The sequence below is a fragment of the Zonotrichia leucophrys genome, chromosome 3 (genome assembly GCF_028769735.1).
Source record: "Zonotrichia leucophrys gambelii isolate GWCS_2022_RI chromosome 3, RI_Zleu_2.0, whole genome shotgun sequence".
In the NCBI taxonomy this organism is placed as follows: domain Eukaryota; kingdom Metazoa; phylum Chordata; class Aves; order Passeriformes; family Passerellidae; genus Zonotrichia; species Zonotrichia leucophrys.
Genome location: NC_088172.1, coordinates 59,259,827 through 59,282,149, shown reverse-complemented (window position 1 = coordinate 59,282,149; position 22,323 = coordinate 59,259,827). Strand labels below are relative to the sequence as shown.

Below are 22,323 nucleotides of genomic sequence, written 5' to 3'. Positions count from 1 at the left end.
TGCAATCTGAGAAGGGAAGGGCCAATTTAAGGCAATGACAGCTGAAGAGAAATAGAGCTCAGTTAAGTAACAATACTCTATTACTCTGAAAACCTTGTTCATCTCTTGGTACCTCTTGAAGAGAATACTGATTTCCAAAGCATCACAAAGAACATATTTGTAGCATCTCAAACCTTCTCTGTTCACTGGTGACCTCTACTTCTGCACTAGGTGAATTAAAGCAGAATTTTGTCATATTTGCTCTCTCTCACTGAGTTATTCTGTACACACAGAAATGGCAGACTCAACAAAACTCTTCTCTGACAAGATTTTATCAAGCTCTTCCCTTATACCTGCATTACAGTGCTTAAGAGTTTCTAATGGCAAAGAAAGCAGAAGCACTGAATTTTAGTTGAAAGTACAAAGCAGAAAGTGTTCACTGCAACCTCACAGAAACTGGAAGACCACCTTCATGGCAACTCTTTGACTCACAGACTTTTGGTGGATTCTCAAGAGAACCCTTTTAGTACAGCGATCCACTGTGGCAGCCCACTTCCTCTTGGCCTCCTCATCCTCCTCCAGCAGGCATCTCCTCAGGTCCTGCTTGTCGGCCTTGCTCAGGGTCCTGTCAGTAACGGGACGCACCAGCTGTGAGAGGTTGAGGTGACTGTACAGGCTTCTCTCCACCACATAGGTGATATTGAACTCGCTGACAGAGGTGCGCCCTCGTAGCCTTCTGTTTGGGAAGCCACAACCTCCACCCCCTTTCGTTTTGTGCCGCAGCAATTGCAGGTCGCAAGCTGTGGGGGATGCTCCTTTCCTAGCAGGGCGCTGGCAAAGAAAAGCTCTGGAACAGGAATAGTTAGTATCCATTTTCTTCAATCGGATCTGCTTCCTTACACTCTGAATCTCCTCCAGGGACACCAGAAGATGGTGCTTGTGCCTGTTGCTGTCATAAAAGCAAATGCTTTCTGTACTTACCCCATGGCTCAGTGAGCCGAGGCTCTTCTTCATTTCCCCATCTGTCAAGGAGCGGCAAACTTTCTGGGACTTCTCCTCTTCTGGGTAAGAGAAAAATGTCCCCAGTTTCTTGGGAGGCTTGATAAGGCCACGGCTATCAGTTTTGCTGAAGGTCTTCACCAGCTTTCGGTTAGCTCCCCACGTATCAAGACTGCTGGATGAGGGAGAAGTAGTGAGTGAGTCCGAGTCGTCCTCTGGCTGCTTTTCGCAGGAGCTGTCAAAGTAGAATTGCTTCTTGTGAACTCCAGAGTAAAGTGCTGATCTGTCATCCAGTATAGGAGAGTTGTCAAGTGGGTGCTCTTCTACACCTGCAGGGGACAAAAGCAGCACAACGATTGTCATTGTTCATAATTCTCTAAGAGGTTTCCCTGTGGAGTCTTACTGTATTTATTCAAGATATCAACCACTTAAATTGGAAGAAAACTATTTTTGAAGTAAATTACTCAGAAGTTATTTTTGAGTGGATAAACTTGAAGCAGCTCTTTCCATTTGTAAAGTGAGAATGTGGGATTAGTTAATAGACAGAAGACAACATCCTGTAAGTAAACTCATCATTATTTTAAGTTTCTCTCTTTCATCTGCAGCTAAGACCACAGATGTTCCAACTAACAATCCCTTAAAAGCTGGAGCTGGGATCTGTTTCTCTTGTTTTTCTTCTGTTACTTGCATATGATGCTCAGCTCTAGTGAGATTACAAAAGGTCAGAAGTACACCCAGGTATTAAAACCCAAATAAGTAGCTCTCAGGTCCAGTTTTCCAATACCTAGTTCTCCTGTGGCTGCAGAAAGGAGTATTTTTCACAGAAAGTTATGGAGCTGAACTCCAGGATGAAATGTATTGTTCTGGGGTTTTGATGGGGGAAGAGACACCAGTTTTAATCACATAGAATTCATTTAGCAGATGCAAAAACAAAGAAGTAGGTCAAGCTGCAGATGTGCCAACTTCAACAGTGTCCTGGTAATGAAAGAAACACTTAGTTTTCACCAAATTTTTCCAGAAAATATTTCACAGGAATATTTTGCAACATAAGTACTGGACATGGGCAGATAGCCAGGTTTCCTTTTTGGAATGGAGAGAAGAAAATAAAGGACTTCAAACTGCAATTCCTTTTAACATTTATCATATAAGAAACTTTTCTCTGGTGTTTTCTTTTGAGCAAAGTATAGGCACAGGTTTTAGATGCAGTAACAAGGTTAGAGTAAAAAAAGTACACATCCTCCTCTGTCTCCCTGACAAATTCCACATCATTCCTAGCTTTGTATCAGACACACATACACACACAAATGTAGCTGTAGTTATTTCTTGCCAAAATAAATGTCTTAATGACATAACTTTGCCTTCATCTTTGATTGCTTCCACAGTCTTACATGAGAGTAAAATTTGAACTGTTACCAAAATACCTACAATTTACTAAACAGGCTCATTCAATAACAAGGGACACCTTTCACAGTGACAGATTAGCAGCCCTGTATAGGATTCCTGCCTCACCTTCAGTTCACTCTGTTGGCAAAACATTTCTAAAATATATTTGTTGAAACCTAAGATGCTATTTTACTATGATAAGGATCATCATGACATTGAAGAGATAGTGGATCACATCTGGCATGCAACTTTCACTCTTTAGAAATTTATTGGGGCAGGTCTATAGATTGGAGTCTTGTTTTGACACCACTTTCCCTGGACTGTCCAGCTTGTGCTTCTCCCCCTCTACATCTTAATTTGAACAGAAAATAGACTTTCTCCTGGGACTGAGTATGTACTGATAAACAATTTTAGTCCACTAAGTAAATATGTTTTTAAACAGCTTGTAAAATATGCATTGTGTGTCAACACTGTAACAGATGTTATTTGGAGTGAGTCCATGACACAAAGCCATAATGACACAGATGTAGATGTGATGCATTTTTAAGTGCTATATAAGAATGGTGCCCAGGAATTAGGAAGTTTCAGTTATTTGGCTCACTAAGGAGCAGCTTAAGACAAAATACATATGGATTCAGATACTGGCAAATTCTAGTGAGTATCAGCTCGGCCAAATGTGCATTCATTGTGATAACACAATCAGCAACAGAAATGTGGGAGCAGAATCTGAGATTAGTGTACTTTTCTTTAAAATCTACAGGAGCTCATAAGGGAAATTCAGCAAAGTTGTTCTTTGTGAAGAAATTTTTGAGTAGGATTTTGCAGGATCTTTCTTCCAGGAAACTGTGTGTCAGTTTTCAAAATAAGTCTACTCTTATACTATACTAAAGTCTGTTGAACATTAATGAATTTGTTTAAATTTTAATGACGTTACTCAATCAAATATTATAGCCAACTCCCCAAAACCTAGTCACCTATGATTTCACATTACTTCATATGCATTACACAGATTCAACGAACCACAGCAAACAGCTCAAAAATCAATCCAGTCAACTGCAGGTAACTTAGAAGGCCAGACAGCAATCTCAAACCTGACCACCCTATTTTTTGTCATCTTGCATAGCCTGTCAAAGGGCTCTCTGACATATCTAATTGGGAATACAGACCTCTATTATGAGAGATTGGGTAAATTAAAAGCACTTTTAATTTACTGCATGAAAATTTGTGTGTTGAATTTCCTGACAGAAAAGTCACAGATATCTACTGCTAAGGCCTGGCTACTTAAGGTGCCTTCCAGTTATACAGAAGTTATAATACATATAATATATAATCCATGTTGTTATTTAGCACTAATTGGTCCTGCTATCAAGTTTTTTAAGAGTAAATCTACAATGACACTCCAGAATGATAGATAAGTACAAACTCAGAGTTACAGATAATTTAATCAGAGAAGCCTAGAGCTAGAGAAGACAGACAGCAGATAGGAAAAGAAGGAAGGAGAACAAACTTTTAAAAATACAGTTGCTAGTTCAATGCTTTTTCTGCAGGGGTAGGGGTGGAAAAACTCTAAGGAAATAAAAGCCCTGGAAGGAGTGGCACACTTAAGTGAAAGACTGAGGGTTGAGAAAGGAAATAAGGAGGTAAAGCACTGTAAGAGAGGATACAGAGAGCAAGACAGATAAGTAACATGCTGAAGAAAAAGTCTGGTCCAACTGCAGCAAGGCATCTGTATGCCCAGCAGTCCCTGAGCTGCCTGCTCCTATGTCTGCTCACATCCCTGGAGCCTCCTCCTGATTGCTCCCTGCAGCTTTTCCCAGATCCCTGGGGAGAGAAGGAGGAGGTAGGACAGGCTTCTCTGAAAGCTATCTTTCCCCAGAGCAGTGGAAAACCAGTCCTATTTTGTTTGAACCATCTCAAAATCCTCATCTTTGTTTCCAAGGTATCTGGGCTTTATGCTCACCATATGAAGTGATAAAACCTTTCCAGACAGAGACAGCTGCCCATTCCAGAGCTCTAGACAGGCTGTGCCTTCCACACTAGCCAGTAACACCAACCATAATGTAAGAGAGGCAGGCTAGATCACAGATCTGCCAGCAGCTTCCTGCCACATACTCAAGATGCACGTGTTCTCCTTAAATGCACTAGGGAAGAATCATCATGCTGCTCAGCTCACTGCAGAGCTGAGGGGAATTGACATATGATGCCGGGAAGGCCACCAACATAGAGAGGTGCCCACAATTCCAGGGAGGACTCAAGCATAGCTGTGCAGAGAGGCTCCTGAGGATCAGGCTCCATTAATCTGAGTGCTCACACATGCATACAGGTCATCCGGAGTTAATTCTGCAGCATCGTGTTCCCAGGGCCTGAACTCTGCTTCCCTTTCCCCACCCTTCTCCTCCTCCTTCTCTCCCCCTCTCTGTAGGGAGCAGGGCTCATTTAGATGCCAAATTGCAGACAGAAACCCCTGGAAGTAGAAGCCACAATGCAGCCTCTATCCCACAAGAATGTCTGATAGAGGTTCTGTATATTTGCCACAGGGTGATGCCATGTAGTTCAACTGCACCACCAGCCAGCTGCTGCCCTCCCAAAATAAGCAGGAGCTTCATCTGTGTGCCACCCAGGGCCTGGGAGGAGGGAGCAGTGTGGTAATAGCTCCACTTACCTCCTTGCTGAGCTTGTGGGGCAGCTGGCCGGGATTGCTCCCAGGCTCGTTCCCTCCCCAGCATGGGGCATAAAACAAGCCAACTTCTGATCTCTTAATGAGGGGCTCTCCAGTGCTGCTCTGAGAATACCAGATCAGCAGAAACCACATTCTAGGCTGTCACTTTCCTCCTTCTAAAGCCTAAAAATTCACTAACTTAAGGCATGCACAATAGACAAGGCAGTTGTTCCTACCATTCCTTACTCCACCCCTCCCTCCCCCAACCCTCCACTTTCTGTCCCCTGTCAACAGAAACATGAATTCACACAAACAGTTTTAACCACATTGCTTTTTACCTTCTGTGCTGGGTTTTTTCATTTCTTCAACTCTTATGAGTTTCTTCCTGACTCTGCGAGTAGAATTTACCAGCTTGTGCAACCTCTTAAACTTCACCGACTCCTCTGTTTCATCATCGGATTGTTCTCTTGACTGGCAAAGAAACAAAGGGAATATTAATAAAGCAGCAGTTCCATGGCTTGCTCCTTCAAGTCAAGTTAACCCAGCTCATCTGCTGCGCTGTGTCAATGCAGCTCTGTAACTGGTGTTATATTTTCAGCTTGGGTCAGACAGAAACATTTAAATTACTGAGAGTTTTCTTTCTTTCTTTTTTTTCTTTTTCTGAAAGCATGACATACCATTTTGATTTCTAAATCTGTTCAACGTAAGATCCTAGGCACCGAAATGCATTCCTGCCCTTGTCTTTCTTCATATGCATTGTGTAATAACTACTTCCACGTCCTCTTCCAGTATGTTTCAGGCAGGGCTTTTTTCCAGGGTTCTTCTTACCATACCAGTTATGCTCCCGTGGTTTAGTCAGTCCCTGGTCTGTCTGGCATCTCAGAACTCACTATTTAAACCTGGTTATAAACAGCTTTTCCAAACTGAAGCTGTCACTGACGACTTCTCTTTTTTTCCCCCCCAGTCTTCCCAGAAAATCAAAAACAGCAGCACAAGAAAGGGATGGGAAGGAAAGGAAGGAGGAGACCTCATCTGCCTCACTCACTGACTGCCACAGCTACAGAATCTTCCCTTTCTCCTCCCTGTTCCTTACACTCCTCCTTAAGGCTCTTGAGGCTCGAGTTAAGATGGACAGAGCATTCCTCCAGCACTGACCAAGGGAAAACTCTGACCTTTTCAGATATACAGTTCAGTCCATATTCCCCAGCATCCCGTTTCGTTTTGCATCTGATCCAGTATGTTCAGTTCCAGCTGTTTTCCCTCAAGTATCAAACATTACAGAGACAAAAAAAAATTCCCTTCTCTCCAGCAGCAGTGACACAACAAGCTGAAACAATCCATTCCTTGTGAACGAGAAGACAACTTCGATTTTCGAGCCAGATCCAATGTTCAACGTGCTACTTCCTCTGTTTTAATCAGTTCAGAATGTGGAAGGCGGCGGGGGGAAGGGCAGGGAAGGGAGAGGAGAGGAGGCCAGCAGGGCTCTCGGGCTTGGCCAGGACAGCCCTGGCATCCTGTGCCGCTGCACATTCCTGCGCACAGCACAGGCTCCAGCTGGAGTGCGGTATGGATCGTATACCTTACTTTGTTTGCACTCACAGTCCCAGCCAATTCACAGCATTCCTAATGGCCAGCTCTAAAAACCCTCATGCAACTTCCTGTCAGTGCAGCTATCTGGGTTTCCACAGTGTGCTCATCCTTTTTTCTCTTTCTCCTTAATTAAACTTTTAAAAATACAGATCCCCAAGAGATGCAAGCCAAGTAAAAACAAACAAACAAAAAAAAAGCCATTCCCTTCTCTTCCCAGCAAAATTTCTGTCTGCTTATCTGGAGGATGAATAAGAGAGGTCAAATATAAAAATGCTTTCTACTTTTGTAGTGCACTTAAATACCAGGATGAGGTACTGAACGCAGATGCCGTGGGGCAGGACACCAATTAGCAGCTGCACTGGAATGCTTCCAAAGGCACACGCAGTGCCTGACAGAGCCAGGGCAGTTCTGAAAGCCTACCTCCCAGGCATGCACCTCACAAGGGCCCCAGAACCACACCAGAGCAAACTTCAACAAATTTCTGCAAGGGCACTGTCCATTACCAGCTTCCCACGAACTTTGCATTACTCCAAAATAAGGAAGAATACCAAACTGACCACATATGGCAGTAGGAATTGTCAATACATCATCCAAGAATTGCACAAATGTGTTTACTGTGGTTACAGACTGGCTAGGTAATTAATAAACTTCCTTCGGGAAAAAGAGGACTGTAAAGAGTACCCGGGTTGTTTACATGAAGTAAATTAAGCAACTCCATGAGCATTAATTCCGAGATTATGCCTAGGACAACTTAGTGATATGTCAAACAAGACAGACACATTTAGAGAAGATGATGAATGGATTATTGACTGTAATCAAGAAGTTCAGTCACAACTTCTTGGGCCATTAAGTGCATCCTGGCAAGAAACCATCATGCACATTCTACACTCAATACATGTTTATATTAAATGCAATTATTCTAGGGGATTGCTTTCCATCATTACTTTTTGTACACCCTCAGTTTGCAAGATTACTGCTTTTGAAACTGTGAGCTCTGTAAGACTTTGAGAACAGCTCACACCTGATCCTCCCACCCAGGATTTCATTGAAGAATAAACAGCTAGTCCTGCTTTGCACCACTGATATCTATCTGATAAGGAACTGTGCCCCCTCAGGGTTATGAAGGTTCAACAACAGCAACAACAAAGAAAGAGCTTTTAAAACATCTGACACTTGCATTCACAAGTACCACAGCAAGAGCAAGTGTCAAAACAGCCTCAGCGCAAGGTACTGACATCAAACCCGAGTGGGTGGTATGGAGGGTGCTCACCATACTTCAAAATAAATAAAGTCCAATCACAATTAGGTGCCAGCTGCTTCTCCCCAGTGCTTCAGGACCCTTTAGAGCTGGCGTCTTCCACAAGCAGCAACAGATCCTTTCTATCCCTTGTGCTTCACAGGTAGGTGAGAACAGGTCATGCTTTATGGATAGATAAAAGACAGTCTCCCTCCAGAATCCTACTTCCTATCATACCAGGTAGCATGTGACAGAGAAATCTTCTATAGTGAAAAAGGATCGACAATAAGTTTATGCAAAAAGGCCTAAAAATTGCAACTGCACCAGTGGTGCTGCTGGGGAAACCTTATTGTCAAATAATGCCAATTCCTTGAAAATGAATTCATTTTCAAAAGGGTTACTTCTTCACTTCCTGTTTTTGAATCAACTTTTAAAGAAAGGCCTTGGAATTATCAAAAGTTTCCACTTTGGCACATGGGAAACAGAGCTTAATTTTCCAGCTCAAGCAATGCTTTCTTTTTCAGCTAATATTAAAGAGAGAACAGAAATGTAAAGCATTCAGGCCATAACAGAGATATTTGGAAATCACTGAACTTCCCCAACACACTCTACCCTCCCCTCTTTCATGGTGACTGAACTGCTTTTTTTGGTAGCTTTCTCTGACTTCAGATGGGAAATTACCCCAGTGTCCCCAAAGCATGGTAGGCTGGGCAAATGGCTTCCTGGGCAGCTCTAGCAGCAAGGCCTTGGCAGAGGGCTTGGATGTAGCCAGTTGCCAGCCCCCTCTTGCTCTCTTCCCCTTCACAGGCACTCCAGCATGCTGCGGCCCTGCAGCAGGGTAGACATGGTCTGTTACGGAGGGGATGGGTCTGCAAGATGCTCAGCCACAGCCAGGCTCTCTGGCACTGGAGGAATCCATGCTGAGCCCTGTCCACCAACGCCTCCTGGCCCTGGCACAAGGCTCTTCCACCAGGCCAAGTCTCGGTGTCCCTAATGTGCCGATAAAACAGCCAGAGCCCCTCCAGCTCCCTGTCCCCCCATGCACAGCCAAGGTACGCCTCTCCCTGTGCCCTCAAGGGGACAACAAACAGATTTGCAGCACTGCAAATAGGAACAACTTAACTTCCATCTCCTCCGCTCCAAATTTTTCCATCCGAAAGCCCATATGGCTCAACTTTTAATTACTTTGGCTAATGCTGTATGTAGTAATTCTGTGGTGAATGCTTAAGTGTTTCATTTCTGGTTTCCAGGGCAACATTACATCAGATTGCAGACAGCTGGCTCCACAGCCCTAAACCATAGCGAATTGGCCAAAGCCGAGGCACAGCGCTGCGCTGGTTGAAGGGAGCGCAGGGCTCGGCCGGGCTGCCGGGGACGCGGCGCAGCCCGCGGGGCCCCTTGGCGGGGCTGGCCGGGCGGAGCCACCCTCCCCGCGCCTTGGAGCAAGTGCATCCCGCATCTGCGATGCTCTCACGGCGCGGAAACCCGCCAGCTCGCACAGCTTGGCTGCACGAACGAGCGAAAGACTGCAGGGAAACGGGGAATATATTAACAGCATCTGGAAATACCAAGAACTGCATGCAGAGGACTGCAGGCACCACGTACCACACGGCTGGAAAACTACAGAGAGGCCATGGCCTATACCCACTGCTCAGCCTTTCACTGCAAACAAATGTGGTCACAAACAATGAAGATGCTCTCAAATCCCCTCAGCCACCTCTCGCCTCCCTTCACCTTGGAAAACTCCCAACTTGTGCACCCCCAAAGGCCACGCTGTGCATCACCTCATATGTAAGATCAAAGTGAAGAGCTTTACGTTCAGGAACAAACAGGAAACTAGCACACATACTCTGGCATTCTAGGAGCTCTTACAGTTCTGCTCCTGGCACCCTTCTTACTTTCTCTCCTGCTTTTCTCACGCAGGCTCTTTGCTGCTGCTTGCTTGGGAGGCAGGACACATGCCTTGCTCTGCTGCTCTCTAGCAGCCAGCCCATTTCACACGCCACAGAAATAACAATCTTAACCTCCCTCTTCGAATTAGTGCTTCACAGAGAGAAAGGGAGAGTGAGAGAGAGAGAGAACTAACATTTATTAGTGTTCTTGGAATTAAATGGCAAAATGTAAACCAGAAGTAAGTAGTTGACTTTTGACAGGACTATGTTTGGAAACACTTCAGGGTTATAGCAGCAGCCCTTAAAAAACAGGCAAAGCTTGGTAGCCATGTCCCAATAAAAATGTGTAAGAAACACTAGGACAACATCCAGTTAAAGCTATCAAAACTGATTAATTTGCTTCAGCTCCAGAAAACACCCAAACATATATGACTTTTACATGAGCCATGTAAATCCATTTAGAGAGATGTTAAAATTTTACAGTTCACTTTATGACCAGTAATAATTCAGCCCCAAACTGAAATCTCTAGGAAACCTTCCATCTAAGAAAAAAGAAAATCTTTTAATACCTGCATAAACTTAAGCTGCAGTTCTTCTTCGCTATCAGACAATTCTTGTTCAGCAAAGTGGGGCAAAAATCCACATTTAGATTCATAGACATATTACATCCCCCAGCCCTGGCTAGCTCACCTCAGAAGTAGAAGCTCTATAGCAAATGTGGTTTTAAAAGAGACTTTGCTGTTCCCTTTAGGAGATGTAGCTACACGTGGCCTTTCTTCTTTCTAACAGGCTTTCCATCTGCCAAAAATCCCAACCATTCTAACTTTAAAAAGTTTTTCTTTAAGGATGCCTGGATAGTCAGAGACAGGAAAATAGAACAGAAAAGAACTTAAAAGCCCAAGGAAAGGAAAAGGAAAGCTGAGAAAAGCTATGCATGCTGTGCTGTGCCTAAGAATAACCACAAAAGCCTTTTCTCTTTCTCCCTCTCTGAAACAGGAGGCACATCCTCTCCACATCATGCTGCATGCTCAGTCACTTACCAGCTTCGGCATTTATAGGCCTAAAGCTCAGTTTCGAGTATTTTCCCCCGAGTCCTCAACCGCTGTCAGCTTTGTAACCCTAAAATTTAGGAGCAGACACTTCTTCTTAAGTATTGAATTTGCTCTGAATCCTGCACACAAAATGCCTCTTCTCTCGAGTCACATTATCAGACACCAAACTGGCTCCGATTCCAGTGCTGAATATGTAAAGAAGAAGAAAGCGTGATGCTGGACTCAATTAGCTGTTTTCTGCTCACTGATTGATTCCCCCCGTTACTCGCTAGCTGCATAACTTGCAAGAAAGGCATAAGTCATCAGCTCTAAGCAAATCTTCTATTCACCACAAGGAAAAAAGGGAGTGTTGTACATGGCAAACAATCCCTGTTTTCACTGACGAAGTCTTGCTGACCTCTTGCTGGCCTCCAGTTCCTTAATTACTGTCTATGGAATTTCAGTGAAAGAAAAAAATACAGAGAATCTCTGCAAAGCCAGGACTAAGAGTGACCCTCAAACACCACCACTAGAGTGGAGGCTGTGTCTATAGGAAATGTAACTTAAACCCTTTACCAGGCTTTTTTTATTTTCTCTTTTTTAATTCTTTTGACAAAAATCCCTGGAGAATTTCCCTTTATAAAGGGCTAATTTGAAAGGAAAATAAACCTTGCTTAAATGTTTTTTAACTTGGTGAACTTAGATACTTTTTTTTTGATCTTTCCACTCAGTTTCAGTGCTAGAAAAGAACATAAATAAGAACTGGAAAGAGAAATGCAGGTCCAGAAGTGGTGGCTTTATGAAGTATTGTAGTGTGACTTTAAAGTTCTCTGCCTAGGCTGGGCTCTGATCTCCCTTCCTAAGGAACAGACTCTGAGATGCTCAAGTAACTTGGCATGCCTTTAACCAACCACACCTTATCCCAAACCTCACAAAAATCCAGAATTTGGACATTTCTTCTCGGAGCACATAAAAACAAGGACCAAGACTGCTGTTTATTGGGAACACTGCTATCCAGGGGTGGAAAGCAGTAGCATAGGCACACCACAACAGCACTCTCTTTAAGCCAGGGAAGATTCTCCTTTATCAGGACCACACTATAAGTGGCCTGTTTATCAGGATTTACTGCAAATTAATCATGCTGTGAAATCATAGCTGGACTAAACATCTATTTCCTTTGATGGCTGGCTAATTTTAATGAGCCCCCCTAGTCAAATAGCCTTTTTCAATTTCTTAAATCACTTTTTTAGCAGTGACTGTATGTAGCTTTTCTACTCCCGAGTGGTCATGTAAACTAGATTGACTAGTGTGCTGTAGCTGGGTTCTTACCCTTGAATTACTTCAGCCCCAAAACTCTGATGTAAAGCCCTGTGGAAAATTCTAAGCTTCAGATAAAACCAGCTAGTGTTCTCCAGTTTCAATAACATACAAGCCCACATCAAGTGAAACATGACAGCAACTTCCTTGAAATGTATCCCAGATTCCCTTAAAAGTTCATGGCCATGAGTGAAACTGATTTAAGTTTGGGGCTTTGCAACTTGAGTTTTAAAGGCTTTAGGTTTCATTAAGAAAGCTTCACAGACCTCTAATCCTTGCAGAGGCTGTTTAAGAAAACTGCATGAAACTAAGATGTGATAATCTGTATCATATCCTGAAGTTACAAATAACAGCCTCCAAAATTTTAAAGAAAATTAACAGAGGTCATCAATATATTTTTTTCCAAGAACATGAATTGCAAGGGCTGTGCAAGTCTAGAATGTGCAGTGTCAGACCCCCTAGGTAACCACGTCTGGGTTTGGTCTGTGATTACTTATAAGAAAATCAAAGGAGCATCCAACGGCTACTTTGGTGAGAGATATATTACACATTAGCTGGTGACGACACTGCTTGCTGAAATTAGTGGGAAATATTTGTCATAAGTAACCAGAGCATAAAAGTTTAATTCTCCCAGGAGGTCTGCCTTGATACAAGAATAGCTGCTTAGGCAAATTCCTAGCTGTTAACTGTTTCCAGGTTTTATTTTAATTTTGAGAAGCACATTGCTGACATTTGTATCTGCAAGCCAGACACATTTTCTCATGGCAAAGTGCTTCTCTCACTGATTAGCATAATTAAATTTAATGAAATTACAACTGTACTCACGTACCACTTGTCATAGGTATATGTAGCAGAATGAAACTCTGTATTACATTATTTTGTACCTGTTACAATCCAACATTCTTTTCCAATTGTCCTGCAGACTCCTCTACACATGGAATCAAAAGTCTTAAACAAGACTCTCTCAACTGAATCTTATGTTTTGGCAGGGCTAAGAAGATTCAGGGAGAATTCCTATACTTGGCATAGGCTGTACTATTAATGAATGGAGTACTCCACTGGTGCTGGAAATTCAGTTCTTGATGTCTTGAAAAACCAAGGGTGAAACAGCAATACATGAAACACAGCAAAATTCGTATCAGAATTTGTATCAGAAACCTTCAAACAATCAGGCTGTTAATGTTACCATCCAAAGCAGGAGGAAGGAAACACCAGCACTGGGGAAGGGGCACAAGTGGTAACCAATGAGAGGGCAATTAAAATTTTCTGTTGTACCACAAGGAAAGTTTATTCAGCCTGTGTCTGCCAAACAGGGCAGTGAAACACGTGGGGTGTGAAATTCCTAATTTTTGAACTGAGCAAAGCCTTGTTCTAATTTAATAGGCCTGGGGGCAGGGAAACCACATTATGGATTATAGCATCTCCTGCTGGCTGATGCATGGAGGACAGGGAAAAACTGGTACCACCCCTCACCCTCTAGGTAGTAAGCAGAAAAAACAGGCAGCTGCCAAAAGCCAAGAAATATATGAAAAAGTGAGCTAGTATGTTAAAATAAATATTAAATTAATTTGCCTTCCCATCTCCCATCCTCTTCAAACACATGGCCAAACATTTTGCAATAAAGTAATCCAACAGGGCTTGTCTGAATGCATGCAAACAGAAGTGGTTATGAACACGCCCAACTGCAGCCACTGCTTGGGTGTTACTGTAAGCTCTGAGTCATGACAGAAGGCAGATTTTTCTCAGAGACTTTACAACAGACTAACTACAGGAGAAACTCTTGCTGGCAGCGAGCAGGAGGTTTACTTGGGCTACATTCCTGCCAGCTGCTCAGTACAATCCTGTGGTGACAATGTCTAGCCCTGCTAGAGACACAAACCTAGCCCAGCTGCATCTGATAACAACATGGGTGGCTCCTGCAGGGTAAATAATGCTTAAAGACATGACACAGTTTTATTCTGAATAATTTGCAGCTGTTTCTCCTGCAAATTCTGAAGTGTTCTGGAAAATTTCAGAAAAAATAGGTAAGAAACTCCGTAAGAGTGTTCTACAAAACCAAATACAAACACATCAATGGTCTCATGCTTTGCTATCATCACTCCCCAGCATTGGCCTTACTTTGGGTTGTGCCATGGGAACTGTAGTGACAATTTCCATTTCTCTCATGAAGGTTTTTGTATCACTGTACCCATGAGAATTCCTGCTCTTATGCATAGATAGAGAGGAAAGATCATAACAAAATATGCTGCAATTCTTCTGCTGCCAGCTTTCACCCAGAGGTGCTCGACACTGTCCCTGTGATCAGTGGAAAAGGAGGGCAGCCAATACCTCCCAGGACAGGTCCCTGTGACAGGCACATAGTGTGGGAACTCACCATTACCATTTTGAAGCATGTCTTATTATAGGTTCTTTTTCATCATAACTGTTACTAAGCACTAACAGTATTACAGGAATTTGGGTAGTAACAATAAATACGCCCCCCAATAGAATGAGGCACATCGGTGCCTTTCAGGAAATCTTAACAGAAATTGGGTCACTAGATTCTTTGGAGCAAAGATGAAAGCTCTGCATTCATTCACAGCTACACTCAGCAGCAGCTCCCCTCTGTTACTTGAAAGAGCATGCAGGGCCTGGAGGCAGCAACAAGTTCTCCAAGAAGAGCTAAAACACAGAAAAATCTTCTTCTACCCTTTAGCCTTTTAATGGAAAAGAAACCTTACCAAAAATGATGAGTCCTGGGATAACAGCAAAACCAGGGCTAACACTTCAAAATATTCATATTGCTTCAAATTAAATAGTACTGATTAAAGTAAAACAAACCTCATCACACCCTACTCTCTATGATACCCAATGCTGATTACCAATATTCATAGACTCTGAGCTGATTTAAAACAAATTAAACTGAAAATACCAAAAGAATAACTTTTTTTCTGTTTATGCTAACAGTCCTCTATTATGAGCAATAGTAATGTTAAGCAATGGTTAAAATTTTTAAGAATCCATCTGTACTATGAATAAAAATCAGTTAAAAAAATAGCTGCATTTAGAAAGCATCCACATACCGAAATACAGTATAACCCTGAGTAATGTGGATTTGCTGTAATTATGCTTAGATTTACTATTGAGGTAATTGGTGCTACAGAAGTTACATTTTCATTATTTCTTTTCTTCCTATTCTTCACACTCACCAAACCCAGTAATGACTGTCATGAGTCAGAGATAATTATATCAGACTTCTTTGTCAGTCAGGTTTGTACCGTGGGTAACACAATCCTGATTCAACAGCTTCAGCATCTCTGAGACTGAAATGAATACAGCTCAAAGTCCATTCTCATCTGTTACTCTGCCTTTGATGCCTGCAGCAGACAGAAACTCAATTCTGCACAGCCTTTCAACTTTTATCCATATTTAACCACTTGCTAAAAAAAAAAAAAAAAAAAAAAAGAAAGTAGAGGAGCAACAAATTACTGTCTCAGTTCAGCTAGAGCTATTGCTGTGTGGACTCCATGGACTGGCATCTGTTAAAAAATGGATCTATAGAAGACAGAAAAGAAAGGCAACACAGGCGGGAATTGTACCCAGCATCAGTCTCACGGCAGCTGCAGATGTGCACAGCAGGTCTGCACCACTGCTGCCACTCTCCTCAGAGAAACCAAATGGGGTGCCAGTTTCCTGCTGGTAAGGTAATGATCCTGGGAACACAAGTGTTGGGAGGGCAGGGATGTCAAACAGCACTGCAGGCCTCCCCACTGCCCATGTGTGGGCTATTTTATTGGAGGGAAATGCTGCTTTTGTTCTCTCCACTCATAAATATTATGGCCTCTCTCCTGAGGCTGCTAAGGCACAGCTGGTAGGTGGGGTGATGTCAGACAAGCATGGCACAGCTCACTGTGGCACCTTTCCAATGAAGGCCAGCTACACTACCTTGAACTTCCCTGGATGGGTGAGCATTACCCGCTGATCGAAACCAAAATACAGAAGATGAGACCAACAAACCAGTTTGGTTCAGAGATAATTACAACTTCATTCAACTTGCATCTAAAGAAACTGTCAGCGAACTTAATTAGTGGTTTGTGTCAGTGTCAGCGCGCATATGATACACACTTCTGTCAAGCTCCCTGGTGCTTCCTCTTCCATTTCCCCCGGCACAGGAAAGAAACTGACTGCTGCACTGAATATACTGACTTCTCCTCATGCATGGGCTGCTGCCATACCAGCAAGGGCTCTGAGGATGATGCAGCCCTATTTTACATGAACTGAGAATGTCAGCTCCTAAAAGTTATCAAATGATCTTCTATCTTTAGGAAGCATAAAAGGCACCTCAGTGTAAAGAAAGAATGTGATACAATTTAAAGTCCTCTCTTTCCCTGGACTTTCTGACTCCCGAGGACAAATAGGGCCTTATCTACAATCCAGAAAGAGATCCATTTGTAATCTGCACCTGCTTTACATCCCAATGCTTGGCACAAGGCAATGAAAGCTTGTCTACTGTTAATGTGAACTGCCTTCATTGCAACAGAGATGAAACGTAAATATTCAGAAATAAATTTGTAAGAAAATCATGAGGCTTTTTATAGCTTTGATACATCTGACTGAAAAGAAAAACAGTTTCAACTGCATACTCACATTAGCAAATAAAGAACACACATATTTTGTTGTGAAACAGGGGGACCACAGTAGTGAGACTGAAAGCTACTAATTACTCCATAGTGGCAAAGAACCAGGTCACCTACTGGCTTGGGAAGGCTTTTGTTTGTTTATTTGTTTCTTAAGAACAAACAAACAGGACATACAATTAAGAGCACAGCAATGACATTGGGCTGCCTGCCTTGGGATGCTGACCTTTCTACTCCTCACTCCTTTATGGTTCATCTTTAGGGTTTAGTTTTATTAAGGGTATGAAACACAAGTTTCCATTTCCTGGTAGAGTAATTTAAAAGAGGAGAACCTGGAAAATAGAATCCTCAAATCAATCTTGAAAACGAGAATCTTTAAATCAACACCAGTTATGGTAGTCATAAACATGATAGCTATAAAAGCTTTTTTTAAAAAGTGGTCGTTTCCTAAAAAGGAAAATGATAACTTATGATATATGCACTTTAGATATTATTTGTAGGTCGTGGGCACAGCTGACTTGAAAGGAAAGGATGACTTAAAACCTTAGAACACTCCAGACATTCTGCCTTCATTTTTAGATTCTCTCATTGCTTAGATTCCAACTTGTTTTTGTTTTGTTTACAAAATGATCACATTGTTTCATTAAAAACTGCCTAGTAACAACTTGGCTGTGAGACTGAAAAATAAATAAATAAGTTTAAAAAGCAAACCGAATCAGAAGAATCATTGCCCAAGGACTTCAAATTCAAACAAGAAATGTTTAGCTCAGGGAGTTGTATTTTCAATTTCTTTCTTAGTGTAAGTATACAGCAGTGGGCTACCTAGAAGTGTATTTTTAATATATGGAAGACCATCTGTGCTTCATGGCCTATATAAAATGAGTGGGGAAATTTTAAGTTGAGGTTCCAAATATGCAGAATACAAATCACACAAATGGCACTGAAACTCAAACCAAAAGTCTTTCCCAAAAAAATTTGGGAAAGACAGGGTTTGAAAACAGAATCATCTTTGCATGTCTCAAAAGCTGCTCATTTCAGATTAGTAGAGAGGTCCTTTGGCAAAAAAGTACGAGTGAACACATATCCTATCTCTAGACATATCTGATACTTTTCTTTGTTTGTTTTTCCCTTTTGTCAATTACAGCCCAAAGTCTTTCACACCAGTTAGCCTCAGTTTCATTCCTGTCCATGAAAAAAAAAAAAAGTCAGTCTGAGTGTTGTTCTAACATGTACTTTCATTTCTGCAGATGATCCTGTTTCCTTGAAGACAAGCGGTTTCACAGCTTCTGTTAAAGTCAACAAGGACAAAAATCAGGAGCGAGGGCAAAAGTCTTGAGAATTATCTACAGTGATTGAATAGAAATCCCTGTAGATAATTACTGAAGTTAGCAGAAATTTGGTTCAAATCCTACCAGAACATCAGAGAGAGGCAACCAAGCTGTTGGCTCAAAGTGCAAAGATGGCTTAGGAAAATAACTTTAGAGAAAAGGCGCCAATTCATTCCATTAGGGCAGAAATACTGAATCATGTTCAGTCCTCAAGAGATATACACAGCTTTCAGTAATTCAACACAAGCGCAAACCACTATCAAAAGATTTAAGAGAAATTCATTATCCTTCTGAGATTTGACCATGGTAAATGAGAGTTTTGAGGGGCTTATGCTATAGGTACCCTGGACAAAAGCCTTAAAAGAAGGGAAGGTTCAAGCTATAAATACTAGTGAGGAGAGATCAGACATCTTTCAGTTGGCTAAACGATCAGTTCAGGAAGGTCATCCTTCCTTCTCTATTCTTTGCACATTTTTTATATCTCAGAACAGAGTATAAGGCAACATCAGTTCCCCTCTGCTCCAATGTAACTAAAGATGGGCATATTTTTTTGAACACAAACAACAAAATTTTTCTCTGCCACCAAATATGTTAAACATCTCATAAAATGACATTGCATTCCTTTTTTCATTTAGGAAGGAGGAGCTAACTGGCTGCTGCAGTTAGCAGGAAATTCCATTGACAATAAAATAAATAAATCAACCAATCATCTCAAAAGCCTATGATTCAATTATATGGGTTACAAAGAGCTTGAATTTGACAGTCCAATGTGTTCTTCTCTAAGATTTATCTGTGAACTTCCAATTAGAGAACTGAAGTGGAATAAACTACTCAGTGAAAATGAAGATATCCGGAAGGAAAAAATAATTAATTCAGTATGGCATAACACAAAGACTGGCTGGTGCCCATAAAAACAACAGAAGTTAAACAGCTCAGAAGGAAAAAAAGAAAAAAGGGAGGAAAGCTGCCTTACTGTTTATGGATCTGACAAAAGCCACAAACTCTGGGCTGTGAGTTTGCAAATGCAGAGACAGAAGTGTTTGAAGGCAGCAGGCAGCTAGGATTTAGCCAGTTCCTCATCTAGAATGTATCAACAAGGGCTAGAAAAGCCTGAGAAATTCTACTGATGAATCAACAACTTCCCTCTAAATGACCTAAAAGCTATTTTCTGTAGGTTTTGAAACGAGGGGGATTTTTGCCTGGGACAACTTGTGTTTCAAAAGCTCAGTGACAAAAGGGTGAGATTTAAAAAGAAAAAAGAGATATTGTATAATAAGAGTGTTGAAGTCTAGGACAATAGATTTTGAAGATTTCAAATGCAAGTTAAATATTCTTTGCACACAGAACAGAGCAGCCAGTGACACATTTGCTATGTATCACAAGGTCAGTGATACATTTGCTATTAAGGAAATTGCCAGGTAAATCAGGATATTTCAGTACTGCAATGAAAGAATTTAAATATTAAATGACCCTAGGGAGGTATATCACAATGACAGGTACTTACATTACAATTGGAAGACCCATCAAGTGTCGAGTAAGAGCCATCAGGCCATTCTGTAGCATCTACAGCACTCGATTGCCTGTGCTGGGCTTCATACTCTTTCAGCTGAAATTTGAAAAGACAGAAAGAACATTTTCCAGTGACAAGAAGAGATCAATCTTCATTAAAATAGCAAGAGTTAATTTAATTTAATTCTTTCCCCCTGTATCATTGTGGATCTGGGAAAATCTGAATTTTTCCACTGCACATCTCACTTATTCAAAATAAATTGTCCAACAATCAGAAATAAGAAAAATGAGTGGCTGGGTTTTTTTTTCTTAGAAGGAAATGACCTGTAAATACTGAAATTTGATGACCTATTGTTGGTAAAACATGAATTATATGTCTCCATCTCAGTGGACAGACTAAATCACAATGACCTGCCAATTTCCTTCATAAAGAAAATGATCTGCATTAAAGACTAGGAACCATTCTTTGTAATAAAAAAAATAACCTCTCCCATTGTCCAATAAAAGGCTTCAGACAAAACCATTACTACAGGAGTCAAAGTGTTGTAAGGATAAGAATTGATATTTTAAAAAAACAAGGCTGTTGCTAGTAGCTCAGACCACTAGAGGGAAACTCTACCAATCCATAGATGAACTATCAGATTAGGTACAACTCTTTCACGCCTGAAAAACTTTAACAGCAGAGAAGAACTATTCCCAATATTCCAACACAGTAATTTTAAAGTCTTGCATTTTTCAGTATATGATTTCCAACTAAACAATATTTTATTCAGACAATAACATAAATTTATATTCTACAATAATCTATTTCACAATGTAGTATGTCAGTAAAGATATTTATCTGACTGCCAACCAATCTAAATGATGTTTTCTCTAATTGAGCCCATACAGAACATCCTGTGTTCCATCACAGTATTTTACACAAAGGTTGTGTTGAAACTTAAATCCTCTTTTGGTTCCTGAGCAATTAAAGCCTTGGCCCTATTGCTGCACAAATGCAGTAATACTTTATAGTTCTTTTTCTTGTGGTTTATCAACATTTAGAGTTTGTAAAGAAACACTTGTGACAGCCATCCCACTTATAAAAAAATATCTGTGTTTTACATCTGACATAATGACATATGTCAAAAATGGGTGAAGATGTTTTCTTAAATGTTATATAAGCAAAAAAAAATCTCCTTTTTGGCTAAGAAATAGGCATAAAAATTTTAGCTTAAAGGAAAATAGTAAGAAATATATATGTTCTCTATTGAGTAAGGCAAGCTCAGCAAAACCTGAAGCATTTCTGTGGGTACTTAAACCTATGAACATAATAAGTAAGAGCTAGTACAAGTCAGAGATATTCTTCTCCCTCAATTTAGACAGCTGCAATGAAAAAGTCTACACTTAATCTTTTCTCTGATTAGTACTTTTAATGGAGAGAAGCAATGCTTTTAGGACTCAATTTGCCACGTACTGGCTATCAATTTCTGGTTGAGCTAAATCTCACTTTTCTCAATAAACAAAGGAATTCCTACCTAATTTATGCTACCTATTGTAATGGGGCAAACAGGCAGGCCTTCTCCACCTTCTCCTATGTTTTGTGAATGAAATAAAACTCCAGATTGATACATCCTACGCTCTAAAACATGTTTGTCAAGGAGAATGAAGCATGCACATATCATACCCTAGCAAGTGCTTCCTCAATGGTGATCATCTTCTCTTTCACCATCATCATCAGCTGGATCCGTTCCTCATCACTCATTGTGATCTCGCTGGCCACATAACCGACATCTTCTCCTGCACAAAAAAAAAGCACAAATATTGTAAGAATTCATGCACAGGGCAGGGTACATTGAAACTGGATTTTACCCAGTGCTCTAAAATCTTGTTGCCACTTGGATCTGGCAGGCCAGAAACACACCCTCCCCTAGAGCAGGCTGATGGTATATTTTCAATGGACTGACTGATTCTGAAGTAACTGAGCAATAAAAGGAAGTAATTTAGAACTAAAAAACAAAGTCTACTTTGATACTGAAAGCAAGGACAAAAAGGAGAAATAAAAACTGACCATCATCACGTGGCTATTGACCCTGAAAGACAAGAATTAAAGGAGGAGGTGCTAATGCTGGAAAAGTCAAGCACTCAGCCCTGAGGATTACTGGAATCAGCTGCCAGAACTTGCCTGTCCAGGAATGTTGAGCTGGGCCCTTGCAGCTCTCTGCTGTGGACTGGCCACTGATTGTGATCTATCCAGACTAGCTAATCACCCACTAATCTGGCACATGGTGTCAGATGTACGTCACCCTCAGCTGCCTCTCCTGCTATGTGCTTGGCATGCCAGCACAGACAGTTTGAACTTGCCTTGAGAACTGGCAAGGACCCACACTTAACTGCAAGTGTGTCCCTTCTGGACCTACTAAATGGGCTTTTATCATCTTTCACAATCTACCTGAACAGAGAGACATGGGGAAGCATCTGTTTGCAACATAAGAAGCTAACTGATACACATGGGGAAACAGAAATTTTCTGTGGAAAGAGAAACACTCAATGCAATCCTCAGCTGCATCTTTTGCAGGAGAACTAGAGAAAGACACCTGACAGTTTAAGTGGAATCAAGCCTACATTTGCACTGGTCACCAGAGACACTTTCACTGCTCCTTCTCGTGGTGTCTTCTACTATGACAGGCTGGATTCAAGCCTAAAGCAAGCAGGTCAAAGTAACGAAATGCCAAAGAAAGGAGAAATATCCTTCTAATTTAAGCAGAACAGTATTCCTCTTACCAAGTCAGGACTAGGGGGGA

General features: G+C 41.4%; 1 protein-coding gene across 5 annotated transcripts in view; it reads right to left on the bottom strand.

Moving 5' to 3' along the window:
- Positions 1 to 22,323, bottom strand: part of SASH1 (SAM and SH3 domain containing 1) — a 530,777-nt gene that overhangs the window by 21,311 nt on the left and 487,143 nt on the right. For 4 of the 5 annotated variants that reach the window (XM_064708416.1, XM_064708417.1, XM_064708419.1 and 1 more), the window contains exons 7-10: positions 21,207 to 21,319; positions 19,536 to 19,637; positions 5,359 to 5,491; positions 472 to 1,307 (exon numbers count right to left, since the gene is read on the bottom strand). In XM_064708416.1, the coding sequence (XP_064564486.1) occupies positions 472 to 1,307; positions 5,359 to 5,491; positions 19,536 to 19,637; positions 21,207 to 21,319 (1,184 nt within the window). The remainder of the gene's footprint in view (positions 1 to 471; positions 1,308 to 5,358; positions 5,492 to 19,535; positions 19,638 to 21,206; positions 21,320 to 22,323) is intronic. The other variant, XM_064708420.1, reaches the window with a different exon arrangement.